The 14,773-nt window shown below is 51.4% G+C and overlaps 1 protein-coding gene across 1 annotated transcript in view; it reads left to right on the top strand.

Annotated features, from left to right (window-relative positions):
• The first annotated feature begins 10,090 nt into the window (after positions 1–10,090).
• The window catches only part of LOC129854972 (DENN domain-containing protein 5B-like), a 43,324-nt gene continuing 38,641 nt past the window's right edge, over positions 10,091–14,773 (top strand). The window contains exon 1 of the mRNA XM_055922186.1: positions 10,091–10,446. Within this exon, the coding sequence (XP_055778161.1) occupies positions 10,335–10,446 (112 nt within the window). The 5' untranslated portion in view covers positions 10,091–10,334. The remainder of the gene's footprint in view (positions 10,447–14,773) is intronic.

Genomic DNA, 14,773 nt, shown 5'->3' with positions numbered 1-14,773 from the left:
TCTGGTTAAAGTACAAAAGGGAAAATAAATAAGCATAAATATGGTTTCTGGCTGACCTTTTCTTGTGGCAATAGGTCACAAATCTTGCTGATGTGATGGTACACTGTGATATTTCACCCAGGAGATATGAGAGTTTAACAAAATCGGGTTTGTTTTCAAATTCTTTGTGGATCTGTGTAATCTGAGGGAAATATGTGTCTCTGATATGGTCATACATTGGGCAGGAGGATAGGAAGTGCAGCTCAGTTTCACCTCATTTTGTGGGCAGTGTGCACATAGCCTGTCTTCTCTTGAGAGCCAGGTCTGCCAACGGCGGCCTTTCTCAATAGCAAGGCTATGCTCACTGAGTCTGTACATAGTCAAAGCTTTCCTTAAGTTTGGGTCAGGTATTCTGCCACTGTGTACTCTGTGTTTAGGGCCAAATAGCATTCTAGTTTGCTCTGTTTTTTTGTTAATTCTTTCCAATGTGTCAAGTTATTATCATTTATTTTTCTCATGATTTGGTTGGGTGTAATTGTGTTGCTGTCCTGGAGCTCTGTGGGGTGTGTTTGTGAACAGAGCCCCAGGACCAGCTTGCTTAGAGGACTCTTCTCCAGGTTCATCTCTCTGTAGGTGATGTCTTTGTTATGGAAGTTTGGGAATCGCTTCCTTTTAGGTGGTTGTAGAATTTAACCGCTCTTTCCTGGATTTTGATAATTAGTGGGTATCAGCCTAATTCTGCTCTGAATGCATTATTTGGTGTTCTAAATTCAGCAAAAATTAGAAATGTCCTCTCTGTCATGAGGAATGCCGCTGGAGAGACGAAGCAGGTACGGGGAGTAAACATTTAATAAATGACAGACATATAACGAGACAGTTTCTGTTTGCTGACGCTGGGCCTAAGACAAGAAACAATCAATGCAGCAGCAGGGAACAGACAAATATAGGGGAGGAAATGAACATGTGATAAGTGAGTCCAGGTGAGTCCAATAACGCTGATGCGAGTGACGAGGGAAGGCAGGTGTACGTGATGGATGGCAGGAGTGTGTGATGCACGGTAATCTGGTGCCCTCAAGCACCAGGGGAAGGGAAGAGCGGGAGCAGACGTGACAGTACCCCACCCTCTTGGGACGCCGTATGGCTGGCTGAGGTACCCCCGGTTCCATCGGCGGCGGAATCCACCCCGATGTCACAAACAAAACACTCCTGGACCGGTTGGGCGCACAAAAGTTGACGATCAGGCTGAGGCCCGACATGGGATGGGCACCCTCCGAGCCAACCGGGGCAAGGAAACCTCTCGAACCAGCTAGGGCGTGGAAGCCTGACGAGCTGGCTAGGCATCCCCGGTTCAATCGATGGCGACCCAGAGCCGCTGCCACCATTCCAACTGGAACACCAGTACTCCCCGATGCTTCGTATGTTAGGCTGCTGCCTTTATTGTTACTTGTCTTAGTTTCTGTTTGCTGACGCTGGGCCTGTCTCGTTATATGTCTGTTATTTATTAAATGTTTACTCCCCGTACCTGCTTCGTCTCTTCAGCGTCATTCCGCGTGACAGTCTCACTGTCAACTGCGTTTATTTTCAGCAAACTTAACATGTGTAAATATTTGTATGAACATAAGATTCAACAACTGAAACATAAACTGAACAAGTTCCACAGACATGTGACTAACAGAAATGGAATAATGTGTAACGTATAGTGTTGAGATTGCATGCAATGACAACAAGCTCCGATGATGCTGTGACACACCGCCCCAGACCATGACGGACCCTCCACCTCCAAATTGATCCCACTCCAGAGTACAGACCTCAGTGTAACGCTCATTCCTTCGACGATAAATGCGAATCTGACCATCACCCCTGGTGAGACAAAACCGCGACTCGTCAGTGATGAGCACTTTTTGCCAGTCCTGTCTGGTCCAGCGACGGTTTGTCCCCGTTGTTGCCGTTGATATCTGGTGAGGACCTGCCTTACAACAGGCCTACAAGCCCTCAGTCCAGCCTCTCTCAGCCTATTGTGGACAGTCTGAACACTGATGGAGGGATTGTGCGTTTCTGGTGTGACTCGGGCAATTGTTGTTGCCATTCTGTACCTGTCCCGCAGGTGTGATGTTTGGATGTACCGATCCTGTGCAGGGGTTGTTACATGTGGTCTGCCGCTGCGAGGACGATCATCTGTTTGTCCTGTCTCCCTGTAGCACTGTCTTAGGCGTCTCACAGTACAGACATTGCAATTTATTGCCCTGGCCACATCTGCAGTCCTCATGCCTCCTTGCAGCATGCCTAAGGCACGTTCACATAGATGAGCAAGGACCCTAGGCATCTTTCTTTTGGTGTTTTTTAGAGTCAGTAGAAAGGCCTCTTTAGTGTCCTAAGTTTTCATAACTGCGACCTTAATTGCCTACCGTCTGTAAGCTGTTAGTGTCTTAACGACCGTTCCACAGGTGCATGTTCATTAATTGTTTATGGTTCATTGAACAAGCATGAGAAACAGTGTTTTAACCCTTTACAATGAAGATCTGTGAAGTTATTTGGATTTTTACAAATTAACTTTGAAAGACAGGGTCCTGAAAAGGGGACATTTCCTTTTTTGCTGAGTTTACATTGTACACAAAGGATATTTTTGCAGAATTCTGCATGCAGAGTCTTAATTTGGTGTTTGTCCCATTTTATGAATTCTTAGTTGGTGAGCGGACCCCAGATCTCACAACCATAAAGGGCAATATGTTCTATAACTGATTCAAGTATTTTTGGCCAGATCCTAATTGGTCGAATTGTATGTTCCTTTTGATGGCATAAAATGCCCTTCTTGCCTTGTCTCTCAGATCGTTCACAGCTTTGTGGAAGTTACCTGTGATGTTTAGGCCAAGGTATGTATCGTTTTTTTGCGTGCTCAAGGGCAACGGTGTCTAGATGGAATTTGTATTTGTGGCCCAGGCGACTGGACTTTTTTTGGAACACCATTATTTTGGTCTTACTGAGATTTACTGTCAGGGCCCAGGTCTGGCAGAATCTGTGCAGAAGATCTAGGTGCTGCTGTAGGCCCTCCTTGGTTGGTGACAGAAGCACCAGATCATCAGCAAACAGTAGACATTTGACTTCAGATTCTAGTAGGGTGAGGCCCGGGTGCTGCGGACTTTTCTAGTGTCCTCGCCAATTCGTTGATATATATGTTGAAGAGGGTGGGGCTTAAGCTACATCCCTGTCTCACCCCACAGCCCTGTGGGAAGAAAGAAATGTGTGTGTTTTTTTGCCTATTTTAACCGCACACTTGTTGTTTTGAAATCAACAAAGCATGAGAAGACTTTGCCTTTGTTTTTGGTTTGTTTGTTTGTCAATTAGGGTGTGAGGGGGGAAAATACATGATCTGTCGTACAATCATTTGGAAAAAAGCCAATTTGACATTTACTCAGTACATTGTTTTCACTGAGGAAATGTACGAGTCTGCTGTTAATGATAATGCAGCGGACTTTCCCAAGGTTGCTGTTGACATATATCCCACGGTAGTTATTGGGGTCAAATTTGTCTCCACTTTTGTGGATTGGGGTGATCAGTCCTTGGTTCCAAATATTGGAGAACGTGCCAGAGCTAAGAATGATGTTAAAGAGTTTTAGTATAGCCAATTGGAATTTGTTGTCTGTATATTTGATCATTTCATTGAGGATACCATCAACACCACAGGCCTTTTGAGGTCTCTCTCTCTTACCCCCCTCCCTCTCTCTCTGTCTTCCCCCTCTCCCTCTCTCTCTGTCTTCCCCCTCCATCTCTTTTCCTCTCCCCCCTCCCTCTCTCTAACCTCTCTCTCTCTCTCTCTTCCCCCCCTCTCTCTGTCTCTTCCCCTCCTCTCTCTGTCTCTTCCCCTCTCTCTCTCTCTCTCTCTACCACCTCTCTCTCTTTCTTCCCCCCTCTCTCTGTCTCTCCCCCCTCCCTCTCTCTCTCTTCCCCATTCCTCTATCTCTGTTCCCTCTCTCTCTCTTCCCCCACTCCCTCTCTCCTTTCCCCTCTCTCTCTCTTCCTCCCTCCTCACTCTCTCTTCCCCTCCCTCTCTTTCTCTTCCCCCTCCTCCCTCTCTCTTCCCCCCTCCTCCCTCTCTCTCTTCCCTCCTCCCCCTCTCTCTTCCCCCCCTCCCTCTCTCTCTTCCCCCCCTCCCTCTCTCTCTCTTAACCTCCCTCTCTCCCATCCCTCTCTCTCTCTGTCTTCCCCCTCCCTCTCTTTTCCTCTTCCCCCTCCTCTCTCTACCCCTTCTCTCTCCTTTCCCTCCCTCTCTCTCTTCCCCCCTCCCTCTCTCTCTTTCCCTCCCTCTCTCTCTTTCCCTCCCCCCTCGCTCTCTCTTCCTCCCTCCCTCGCTCTCTCTTCCCCCTCCCTCTCTCTCTTCCCTCTCCCTCACTCTCTCTTCCCCCTACCCTCGCTCTTTCTTCCCCCACTCCCACTCCCCTCCCCCTCCCTCTTTTCCACCCCTCCTCCCTCTCTCTCTTTCTTCCCATCCCTCTCTCTCTCTTCCCCCTCCTCCCTCCCTCTCTCTCTTCCCCCTCCCCCCTCCCTCTCTCTCCCCCTCCCTCTCTCTCCCCCCTCCCTCTCTCTTCCCCTCCCTCTCTCTCTTTCTTCCCCTCCCCCTTCTCTCTCTCCCCCCTCCTCCCTCTCTCTCTCTCCCCCCTCCTCCCTCTTTCTCTCTTCCCTCCTCCTCCCTCTCTCTCTCTCTTCCCCTCAATCTCTCTCTCTCTTCCCCCCTCCCTCTCTCTCTTCCCCCCTCCCTCCCTCGCTCTTTCTTCCCCCACTCCCACTCTCTTCCCCCTCCCTCTCTCTCTTTCTTCCCATCCCTCTCTCTCTCTTCCCCCCCCTCCCTCCCTCTCTCTCTCCCCTTATCCCTCTCTCTCTCTCTCTCCCCCCTCCCTCTCTCTCCCCCCTCCCTCTCTCTTCCCCCTCTTCCCCCTACCCTCGCTCTTTCTTCCCCCACTCCCACTCCCCTCCCCCTCCCTCTTTTCCACCCCTCCTCCCTCTCTCTCTTTCTTCCCATCCCTCTCTCTCTCTTCCCCCTCCTCCCTCCCTCTCTCTCTTCCCCCTCCCCCCTCCCTCTCTCTCTCTCCCCCCTCCCTCTCTCTCCCCCCTCCCTCTCTCTCCCCCCTCCCTCTCTCTTCCCCTCCCTCTCTCTCTTTCTTCCCCTCCCCCTTCTCTCTCTCCCCCCTCCTCCCTCTCTCTCTCTCCCCCCTCCTCCCTCTCTCTCTCTCCCCTCCTCCCTCTCTCTCTCTCCCCCCCCTCCCTCTTTCTCTCTTCCCTCCTCCTCCCTCTCTCTCTCTCTCTTCCCCTCAATCTCTCTCTCTCTTCCCCCCTCCCTCTCTCTCTTCCCCCCTCCCTCCCTCGCTCTTTCTTCCCCCACTCCCACTCTCTTCCCCCTCCCTCTCTCTCTTTCTTCCCATCCCTCTCTCTCTCTTCCCCCCCCTCCCTCCCTCTCTCTCTCCCCTCATCCCTCTCTCTCTCTCCCCCCTCCCTCTCTCTCCCCCCTCCCTCTCTCTTCCCCCTCCCTCTCTCTCTTTCTTCCCCTCCCCCTTCTCTCTCCCCCCCCTCCTCCCTCTCTCTCTCTCCCCCCTCCTCCCTCTTTCTCTCTTCCCTCCTCCTCCCTCTCTCTCTCTCTTCCCCTCAATCTCTCTCTCTCCCCCCCTCCCTCTCTCTCTTCCCCCCTCCCTCGCTCTTTCTTCCCCCACTCCCACTCTCTACCCCCTCCCTCTCTTCCACCCCTCCTCCCTCTCTCTCTCTTCCCCCCTCCTCCCTCTCTCTCTTCCCCCCTCCTCCCTCTCTCTCTTCCCCCTCATCCCTCTCTCTCTCTCCCCCTCCCTCTCTCTTCCCCCTCCCTCTCTCTCTGTCTTCCCCTCCCCCTTCTCTCTCTCCCCCCTCCTCCCTCTCTCTCTCTCTTCCCCCCTCCCTCTCTCTTCCCCCTCCCTCTCTCTCTTTCTTCCCCTCCCCCTTCTCTCTCTCCCCCCCTCCTCCCTCAAACTCTCTCCCCCCCTCCCCCCTCTTTCTCTCTTCCCTCCTCCTCCCTCTCTCTCTCTCTCTCTTCCCCTCAATCTCCCTCTCTCTCCCCCTCCCCCCTCTCTCTCTTCTCCCCTCCCTCGCTCTTTCTTCCCCCACTCCCACTCTCTTCCCCCTCCCTCTTTTCCACCCTCCTCCCTCTCTCTCTCTTCCCCCCTCCTCCCTCTCTCTCTTCCCCCCTCATCCCTCCCTCTCTCTTCCCCCTCCCTCTCTCTCTTTCTTCCCCTCCCCCTCCTCCCTCTCTCTCTCTCTCTTCCCCCCTCTCTCTCTCTTCCCCCTCCCTCTCTCGCTCTCTCCCCCCTCCTCCCTCTCTTCCCCCCCTCCTCCCTCCTCCCTCTCTTCCCCCCCTCCTCCCTCTCTTCCCCCCCTCCTCCCTCTCTTCCCCTCTCTCTCTCCCCCTCTCTCTCTCTTCCCCCTCCCTCTCTCTCTTTCTTCCCCTCCCTCTTCCCCCTCCTCCCTCTCTTCCCCCATCCCTCTTTCTCTCTTCCCCTCTCTCTTCCCTCTCTCTCTTCCCCTCTCTCTTCCCTCTCTCTCTTCCCCTCAATCTCTTTCCCCCCTTCTCTCTCTCGTTCCCCTCCCTCTTCCCCCCTTCCTCTCTCTTCCCCCCTCCCTCCCCTCCCTCTCTTCCACCCCTTCTCCATCTCTCTCTTCTTCTTGTCCCTCTCTCTCACGCTCTTCCCTCCCCCTCCCTCTCTCTCTTTCTTCCCCTCCCTCTTCCCCCTCCTCCCTCTCTTCCCCCATCCCTCTTTCTCTCTTCCCCTCTCTCTTCCCTCTCTCTCTTCCCCTCTCTCTTCCCTCTCTCTCTTCCCCTCAATCTCTTTCCCCCCTTCTCTCTCTCGTTCCCCTCCCTCTTCCCCCCTTCCTCTCTCTTCCCCCCTCCCTCCCCTCCCTCTCTTCCACCCCTTCTCCATCTCTCTCTTCTTCTTGTCCCTCTCTCTCACGCTCTTCCCTCCCCCTCCCTCTCTTCCCCCCTCCCTCCCTCCCTCCCCCTCACTCTCTTCCACCCCTTCTCCCTCTCTCTCTTTCTTCCTGTCCCTCTCTCTCACGCTCTTCCAACCTCCTCCCTCTCTCTCTTCCCCTCAATCTCTCTCTTCCCCCCTCTCTCTCTCCCCTTCCTCCCTCCCCCCCTTCTTCCCCCCTCCTCCCTCAATCTCTCTCCCCTCTTCTCTCTCTCCCCCTCCCTCTCTCTCTCTCTTCCACCCCTCCTCCCTCTCTCTCTTTCTTCCTCTCCCTCCCTCTCTCTTCCCCCTCCTCCCTCTCTTTCTCTCTTCCCCCTCCTCCCTCTCTCTCTCTACCCCCCTCCTCCCGCTCTCTCCCCTTCCCTTTCTTCTCTCTCTTCCCCCCTCCCTCTCTCTCTTCCCCCCTCCCTCCCTCGCTCTTTCTTCCCCCACTCCCACTCTCTTCCCCCTCCCTCTCTCTCTTTCTTCCCATCCCTCTCTCTCTCTTCCCCCCCCTCCCTCCCTCTCTCTCTCCCCTCATCCCTCTCTCTCTCTCCCCCCTCCCTCTCTCTCCCCCCTCCCTCTCTCTTCCCCCTCCCTCTCTCTCTTTCTTCCCCTCCCCCTTCTCTCTCCCCCCCCTCCTCCCTCTCTCTCTCTCCCCCCTCCTCCCTCTTTCTCTCTTCCCTCCTCCTCCCTCTCTCTCTCTCTTCCCCTCACTCTCTCTCTCCCCCCTCCCTCTCTCTCTTCCCCCCTCCCTCGCTCTTTCTTCCCCCACTCCCACTCTCTACCCCCTCCCTCTCTTCCACCCCTCCTCCCTCTCTCTCTCTTCCCCCCTCCTCCCTCTCTCTCTTCCCCCCTCCTCCCTCTCTCTCTTCCCCCTCATCCCTCTCTCTCTCTCCCCCTCCCTCTCTCTTCCCCCTCCCTCTCTCTCTGTCTTCCCCTCCCCCTTCTCTCTCTCCCCCCTCCTCCCTCTCTCTCTCTCTTCCCCCCTCCCTCTCTCTTCCCCCTCCCTCTCTCTTCCCCCTCCCTCTCTCTCTTTCTTCCCCTCCCCCTTCTCTCTCTCCCCCCCTCCTCCCTCAAACTCTCTCCCCCCTCCCCCCTCTTTCTCTCTTCCCTCCTCCTCCCTCTCTCTCTCTCTCTCTTCCCCTCAATCTCCCTCTCTCTCCCCCTCCCCCCTCTCTCTCTTCTCCCCTCCCTCGCTCTTTCTTCCCCCACTCCCACTCTCTTCCCCCTCCCTCTCTTCCACCCTCCTCCCTCTCTCTCTCTTCCCCCCTCCTCCCTCTCTCTCTTCCCCCCTCATCCCTCCCTCTCTCTTCCCCCTCCCTCTCTCTCTTTCTTCCCCTCCCCCTCCTCCCTCTCTCTCTCTCTCTTCCCCCCTCTCTCTCTCTTCCCCCTCCCTCTCTCGCTCTCTCCCCCCTCCTCCCTCTCTTCCCCCCCTCCTCCCTCCTCCCTCTCTTCCCCCCCTCCTCCCTCTCTTCCCCCCCTCCTCCCTCTCTTCCCCTCTCTCTCTCCCCCTCTCTCTCTCTTCCCCCTCCCTCTCTCTCTTTCCCCTCCCTCTCTCTCTTTCTTCCCCTCCCTCTTCCCCCTCCTCCCTCTCTTCCCCCATCCCTCTTTCTCTCTTCCCCTCTCTCTTCCCTCTCTCTCTTCCCCTCTCTCTTCCCTCTCTCTCTTCCCCTCAATCTCTTTCCCCCCTTCTCTCTCTCGTTCCCCTCCCTCTTCCCCCCTTCCTCTCTCTTCCCCCCTCCCTCCCCTCCCTCTCTTCCACCCCTTCTCCATCTCTCTCTTCCCCCCTTCCTCTCTCTTCCCCCCTCCCTCCCCTCCCTCTCTTCCACCCCTTCTCCATCTCTCTCTTCTTCTTGTCCCTCTCTCTCACGCTCTTCCCTCCCCCTCCCTCTCTTCCCCCCTCCCTCCCTCCCTTCCCCTCACTCTCTTCCACCCCTTCTCCCTCTCTCTCTTTCTTCCTGTCCCTCTCTCTCACGCTCTTCCAACCTCCTCCCTCTCTCTCTTCCCCTCAATCTCTCTCTTCCCCCCTCTCTCTCTCCCCTTCCTCCCTCCCCCCCTTCTTCCCCCCTCCTCCCTCAATCTCTCTCCCCTCTTCTCTCTCTCCCCCTCCCTCTCTCTCTCTCTTCCACCCCTCCTCCCTCTCTCTCTTTCTTCCTCTCCCTCCCTCTCTCTTCCCCCTCCTCCCTCTCTTTCTCTCTTCCCCCTCCTCCCTCTCTCTCTCTACCCCCCTCCTCCCGCTCTCTCCCCTTCCCTTTCTTCCCCCCTCCTCCATCTCTCTCTTCCCTTCCTTTCTCTCCCTCTCTCCCCCCCTCCTCCTCCCTCTCTCTCTATCTTCCCCCTTCCTCTCTCTCTTCCCCCCTCCCTCCCCCTCCCTCTCTTCCACCCCTTCTCCCTCTCTCTCTTCTTCCTGTCCCTCTCTCTCACGCTCTTCCCTCCCCCTCCCTCTCTACCCCCTCCCTCTCTTCCACCCCTTCTCCCTCTCTCTCTTTCTTCCTGTCCCTCTCTCTCACGCTCTTCCAACCTCCTCCCTCTCTCTCTCTTCCCCTCCATCTCTCTCTTCCCCCCCTCTCTCTCCCCTTCCTCCCTCTCTCCCCCCTCCTCCCTCTCTCTCTCTCTCTCCCCTCTTCTCTCTCTCCCCCCTCTCTCTCTCCCACCCCTCCTCCCTCTCTCTCTTTCTTTCTCTCCCTCCCTCTCTTCCCCCTCCTCTCTCTCTTTCTCTCTTCCCCCTCCTCCCTCTCTTTCTCTCTCCCCCTCCTCCCTCTCTCTCTCTCCCCCCCGCTCTCTCTACCCCATCTCCTCCCGCTCTCTCCCCTTCCCTCTCTTCCCCCCTCCTCCATCTCTCTCTTCCCTTCCTTTCTCTCCCTCTCTTTCCCCTCCCTCTCTCTCCCCCCTCCTCCCTCTTCCTCTCAATCTCACTCCTTCCTTCCCTCCCTCCCTCCCTCTCTTCCCCACTCCCTCTCTTCCCCTCCTTTCTCTCCCCTCCTCCCCTTATCACACTTTGGGAAAATCTCAATAGTGTCCTCCTCGTATCCTCTCTCCTTCTCAAAACCCATTGGAGGAGAAGGTCAGAGGGGAGGAACCTCTGGCTTTCCCATCCAATGGGTTTTGAGAAGGAGGCGTGGAGAGAGGATGCAAGGAGACGCAATTGAAATCCTCCCAAAAATAGGCTGCCTGTGCCTCGACAACACATTCAAAAACGGACTGACACTAGGCTGCCGACCGTGGACGGAGAACAGAAGAGCACATTTCATCCCAAATATAATACGAGGAGTTCGTTTGAAACGTGAATAAGAGTCTAACGTTTGTTCTCACTTGACCTGCGTAGGCTACACTATGGAGATCCAGAGCGCGGAATAGAGACGGACGGAGTAGCCTACCACATCTAAACCGATGATGAGCGGGGTTACCTCTGCCACAGGCTCGGCTTCGTGCCGCTTCGCTCAGTACTTCGTTGTGTGTGGATTGGATACGGAGACTGGTCTAGAACCCGAAGAATTAACTGGTAAATATCGTTTTTTGATAGCCTATTATAGCATAATATAGACTAATAATTAAAAAAATAACGTTAACTCCCGAATTTGCCAACGCAATTGAAGGTGAAATCACCAAGAGGTCTTCAATCAATTGATTTATCAAAGTGACTAGGCGACCGTCCGAGGTTTTTTTAAAACATTTTTTATCGAGCCCAGTCAGGTGAGAAGTGCAATGGTGCCAATCCATCCAGGTTCGGTGAGACGTCAGGAAAACAGCTGAGACTGTGACGGTCAGCTGGGAGTGTTTATTGTGTTGACAGTCACAGCTGAGCAGATCTAGAAATCCCTTAAAATTGCCTTCTCAATCAATTCATATTTAACACAATGCAATTTTGACTGATGAGGAACTCCAGTCCTCGGGTCCGGAGTATTGTCATGCTCTCTCCATTCCTAACAAACACAGCTGAGACTTATACACTGAAGATCATGATTAGTTGATTATTGGAGTCGGGTGTGTTGACTGGGGCCATGGCCCTGAGAACTGGAGCTTCCATCCCTGGCCTATATATATATATATATATATATATATATATATATATATATCCAGGATTACAGCATCATTTGTGTTTTTATTGTCATTATCAAGTCTGCTGAACACTACCCACATCACTGCCTGGGGGATGGGGTTGTGTAGTTATTAGAGGAGAACGGCTGATAGCAACCATGTAGGCCAGGGTATTCTGGGCTGGACTGGTGTCACACTTCCCCATCTCTAGCAAAGATAGCTTTTTAAATATTTGAACTAATTGCATTTTAAACTGAAGATTATTGGAGTTGGGTGTATTAGCTGGGGTGAAAGTGACACCAGTCAGGACTGAAGTTGGCCTAGGAGGTCCAGAGCCTGCTGGTTTTCTGTTCTACCTGGTAACTATTTGAAAAGAAGTGAGATTAACTTGTACTATCCAAACTTTTTTTTATTTTCTTCCTGTTGCTCAACATTTAAAAAAACAAACATTTTGTGCCATAATCAATGAACATGACCCAGGCTAGTAGCACTCAAATGCACCACAGGATGAGACAGGGAGGAATCATCAGGCGAGGAATCATCAGGGGAGGAGATGACTGGGAGGCGGATGGTGGTCTGTGAGACTGGAATCATCAGGGGAGAAGATGGGCTGGGGCAGAGGCGCCAATCCATCACCTTAGACCTCACAAGTTCAGATAGTACAAGTTCATTTTACTCCTTTTCAGATTGTTCTGTTTCGTGCCTGTAGGGAACTGGTATACCCATTAAGGCTCTGACGATGCCAGTAAGGTGATACTCGTTAGTATCGTGACGAGACAAAACACAAAGCGGTTTTAACTCCTTTAGGGAAACAGCCCTAATGTTGGAAACATCATTACCATTATGTCACATTGATTCATTTCCCATGCTACACTACACTATTTTACATACAGCAGGTTTTTAAAGGACCAAATAGTTTAGTCCGCTTTGTTTTAATTTTTGCCATGGAAAAAGTATTGCGATACTGGTATCGTCACCGCCCTGAGTAGCTGCCAGTCTGTTTCTTCTGTAGCCAACTCCTTTGTGGTTGTCGGACTTCTGGTCAGGTCTCCTGGATGCAGTGGTGGAGGGTGTCAGATTGCCATGGTGACCATGCCAGTCAACCACAGTGCTGCTGCGGTTGTGCCTGAAACCTGAGGTGGGGGGAGTGGTCACTTCCATAGCTATATGGCTAGACTCTTTCATGATATTATCTCTAAGAGAAAAGACAGCGAAGATGAATGTCTAAAGCAGTGGGTGGCCTTCCTATCGGCTCTGACCAGAATATCGGCAGTCATATTTTTCTGTTAAATCTTCTTTTTCTTTTAAATGTTGAATCGCCACCATTTGTTCTCCCCCAGCAGTTGATCGTTAGGTAATCAGTCACCCACTGCTTTTAGAAAATCGTCTTCACGGTGTAGTTTTCTTGAATCCTCCTTTATCATTTCAAATATGAGATTGTTTATCTATGTATGTATGTACAGTTGAAGTCGGAGGTTTACAGCCAACTACATTTCAACTCAGTTTTTCACAATTCCTGACATTTTAATCCTAGTAAAAATTCCCTGTCTTAGGTCAGTTAGGATCACCACTTTATTTTAAGAATATGAAATGTCAGAATAGTATTAGTGATTCATTTCAGCTTTTATTTCTTTCATCACATTCCCAGTGGGTCAGAAGTTTACAGACACTCAATTAGTATTTGGTAGCCTTGCCTTTAAATTGTTTAACTTGGGTCAAACGTTTTGGGTAGCCTTCCACACGCTTCCCACAATAAGTTGGGTGAATTTTGGCTCATTCCTAATGAAAGCTGGTGTAACTGGTTTGTAGGCCTCCTTGCTCGCACAAGCTTTTTCAGTTCTGCCCACAAATTTTCTATACGATTGAGGTCAGGGCTTCAATACCTTAACTTTGTTGTCCTTAAGCCATTTTGCCACAACTTTGGAAGTATGCTTGTGGTCATTGTCCATTTGGAAGACCCATTTGCAATCAAGCTTTAACTTCCTGACTGATGTCTTGATGTTGCTTCAATATAGCCACATAATTTTCCTTCCTCATAATGCCATCTACTTTGAGGTGCACCAGTCCCTCCTGCAGCAAATCACCCCCACAACATGATGCTGCCAACCCCGTGCTTCACGGTTGGGATGGTGTTCTTCGGCTTGCAAGCCTCCCCCTTTTTCCTCCAAACATAACGATGGTCATTATGGCCAAACAGTTCTATATTTGTTTCATCAGACCAGAGGACATTTCTCCAAAAAGTACGATCTTTGTCCCCATGTGCAGTTGCAAACCCTAGTCTGGCTTTTTTATTGCGGTTTTGGAGCAGTGGCTTCTTCCTTGCTGAGCGGCCTTTCAGGTTATGTTGTTATAGGACTCGTTTTACTGTGGATATAGATACTTTCGTACCTGTTTCCTCCAGCATATTCACAAGGTCCTTTGCTGTTGTTCTAGGATTGATTTGCACTTTTCACACCAAAGTACGTTCATCTCTAGGAGACAGAACGCGTCTCCTTCCTGAGCGGTATGGCGGCTGTGTGGTCCCATGGTGTTTATACTTGCGTACTATTGTTTGTACAGATGAACGTGGTACTTTCAGGTGTTTGGAAATTGCTCCCAAGGATGAACCAGACTTGTGGAGGTCTTTTTTTTTTCTGAAGTCTTGGCTGATTTATTTTTATTTTCCCATCATGTCAAGCAAAGAGGCACTGAGTTTGAAGGTAGGCCTTGAAATACATCCACAGGTACACCTCCAATTGACTCAAATGATGTCAATTAGCCTATCAGAAGCTTCTAAAGCCATGACATCATTTTATGGAATTTTCCAAGCTGTTTAAAGGCACAGTCAACTTAGTTTATGTAATCTTCTGACCCACTGGAATTGTGATACAGTGAAATAATTTGTCTGTAAAGAATTGTTGGGAAAATTACTTCTCATGCACAAAGTAGATGTCCTAACTGATTTGCCAAAACTATAGTTTTTTAACAAGCAATTTGTGGAGTGGTTGAAAAACAAGTTTCAATGTCTCCAACCTTAGTGTGTGTATAGAATAGATGTTCCTCTTTCCATCCCTCAGGTTGTTGACACCAACAGGATTAAAAGAGAGGGGGCTGGGAAAGAATCCCTGTGGTGTGTAAATGGTATTTTGCAAGCTCTGGTATACGGGACTTAATATGGAGAATCCAAAGTGAGGAAGAGGCAAGGAATGCGTTATTCAGAATAGAACAATCTGCACCATCTTGTCAAATTCACAGAACACACAGTCACACCCTGTATTCTTTGTGGAGGTGGGTGAGAAGGACAGGACAGGGGACTGAGCATCCAAGGCAGAATATCCTCTGTAGAATAGGTCTCCAGGGAACATGGTGGGGTGGTAACCGGACACATTTAACCCCCCAAGACTGTCGTCATACATCCTATCTATCCTGGTATTTGTGTCAGGATGTGAAAAACCCTACCCTTACACCCCCTCACATTCACAACACCCCCTGCTGAGGATCACCTTATCAGGTTTGGCAGTGAATAGGAAAGAACGGAGGGGGGTTGCTGGTGCTAGTGGATCTGGCCTTCACCTGTCTGCTTATGTAACATCAGGTCATACTAATCTCTGCTGCAGCAAGGCAACACTGCCTTTCATGGATTTATGTGTGTCAGTAGATAAATGTGTTGCTTTGAGGGGTGTGTGTGTGTGTCTGCATATCTGTCGATGGTGAATGTTTTTTTGAGACGTCTTATTTTCATGTGTGTTTGTAATTGGAGAGTGACTTATAAAGAAACAATCTGCTCTTGTTGGCCCCTCAATAGATGCCTC

Source organism: Salvelinus fontinalis, chromosome 5 (genome assembly GCF_029448725.1).
Source record: "Salvelinus fontinalis isolate EN_2023a chromosome 5, ASM2944872v1, whole genome shotgun sequence".
Lineage (NCBI taxonomy): Eukaryota > Metazoa > Chordata > Actinopteri > Salmoniformes > Salmonidae > Salvelinus > Salvelinus fontinalis.
The sequence above is the reverse complement of the archived record's forward strand: the minus strand, read 5'-3'. Positions and strand labels throughout refer to the sequence as shown.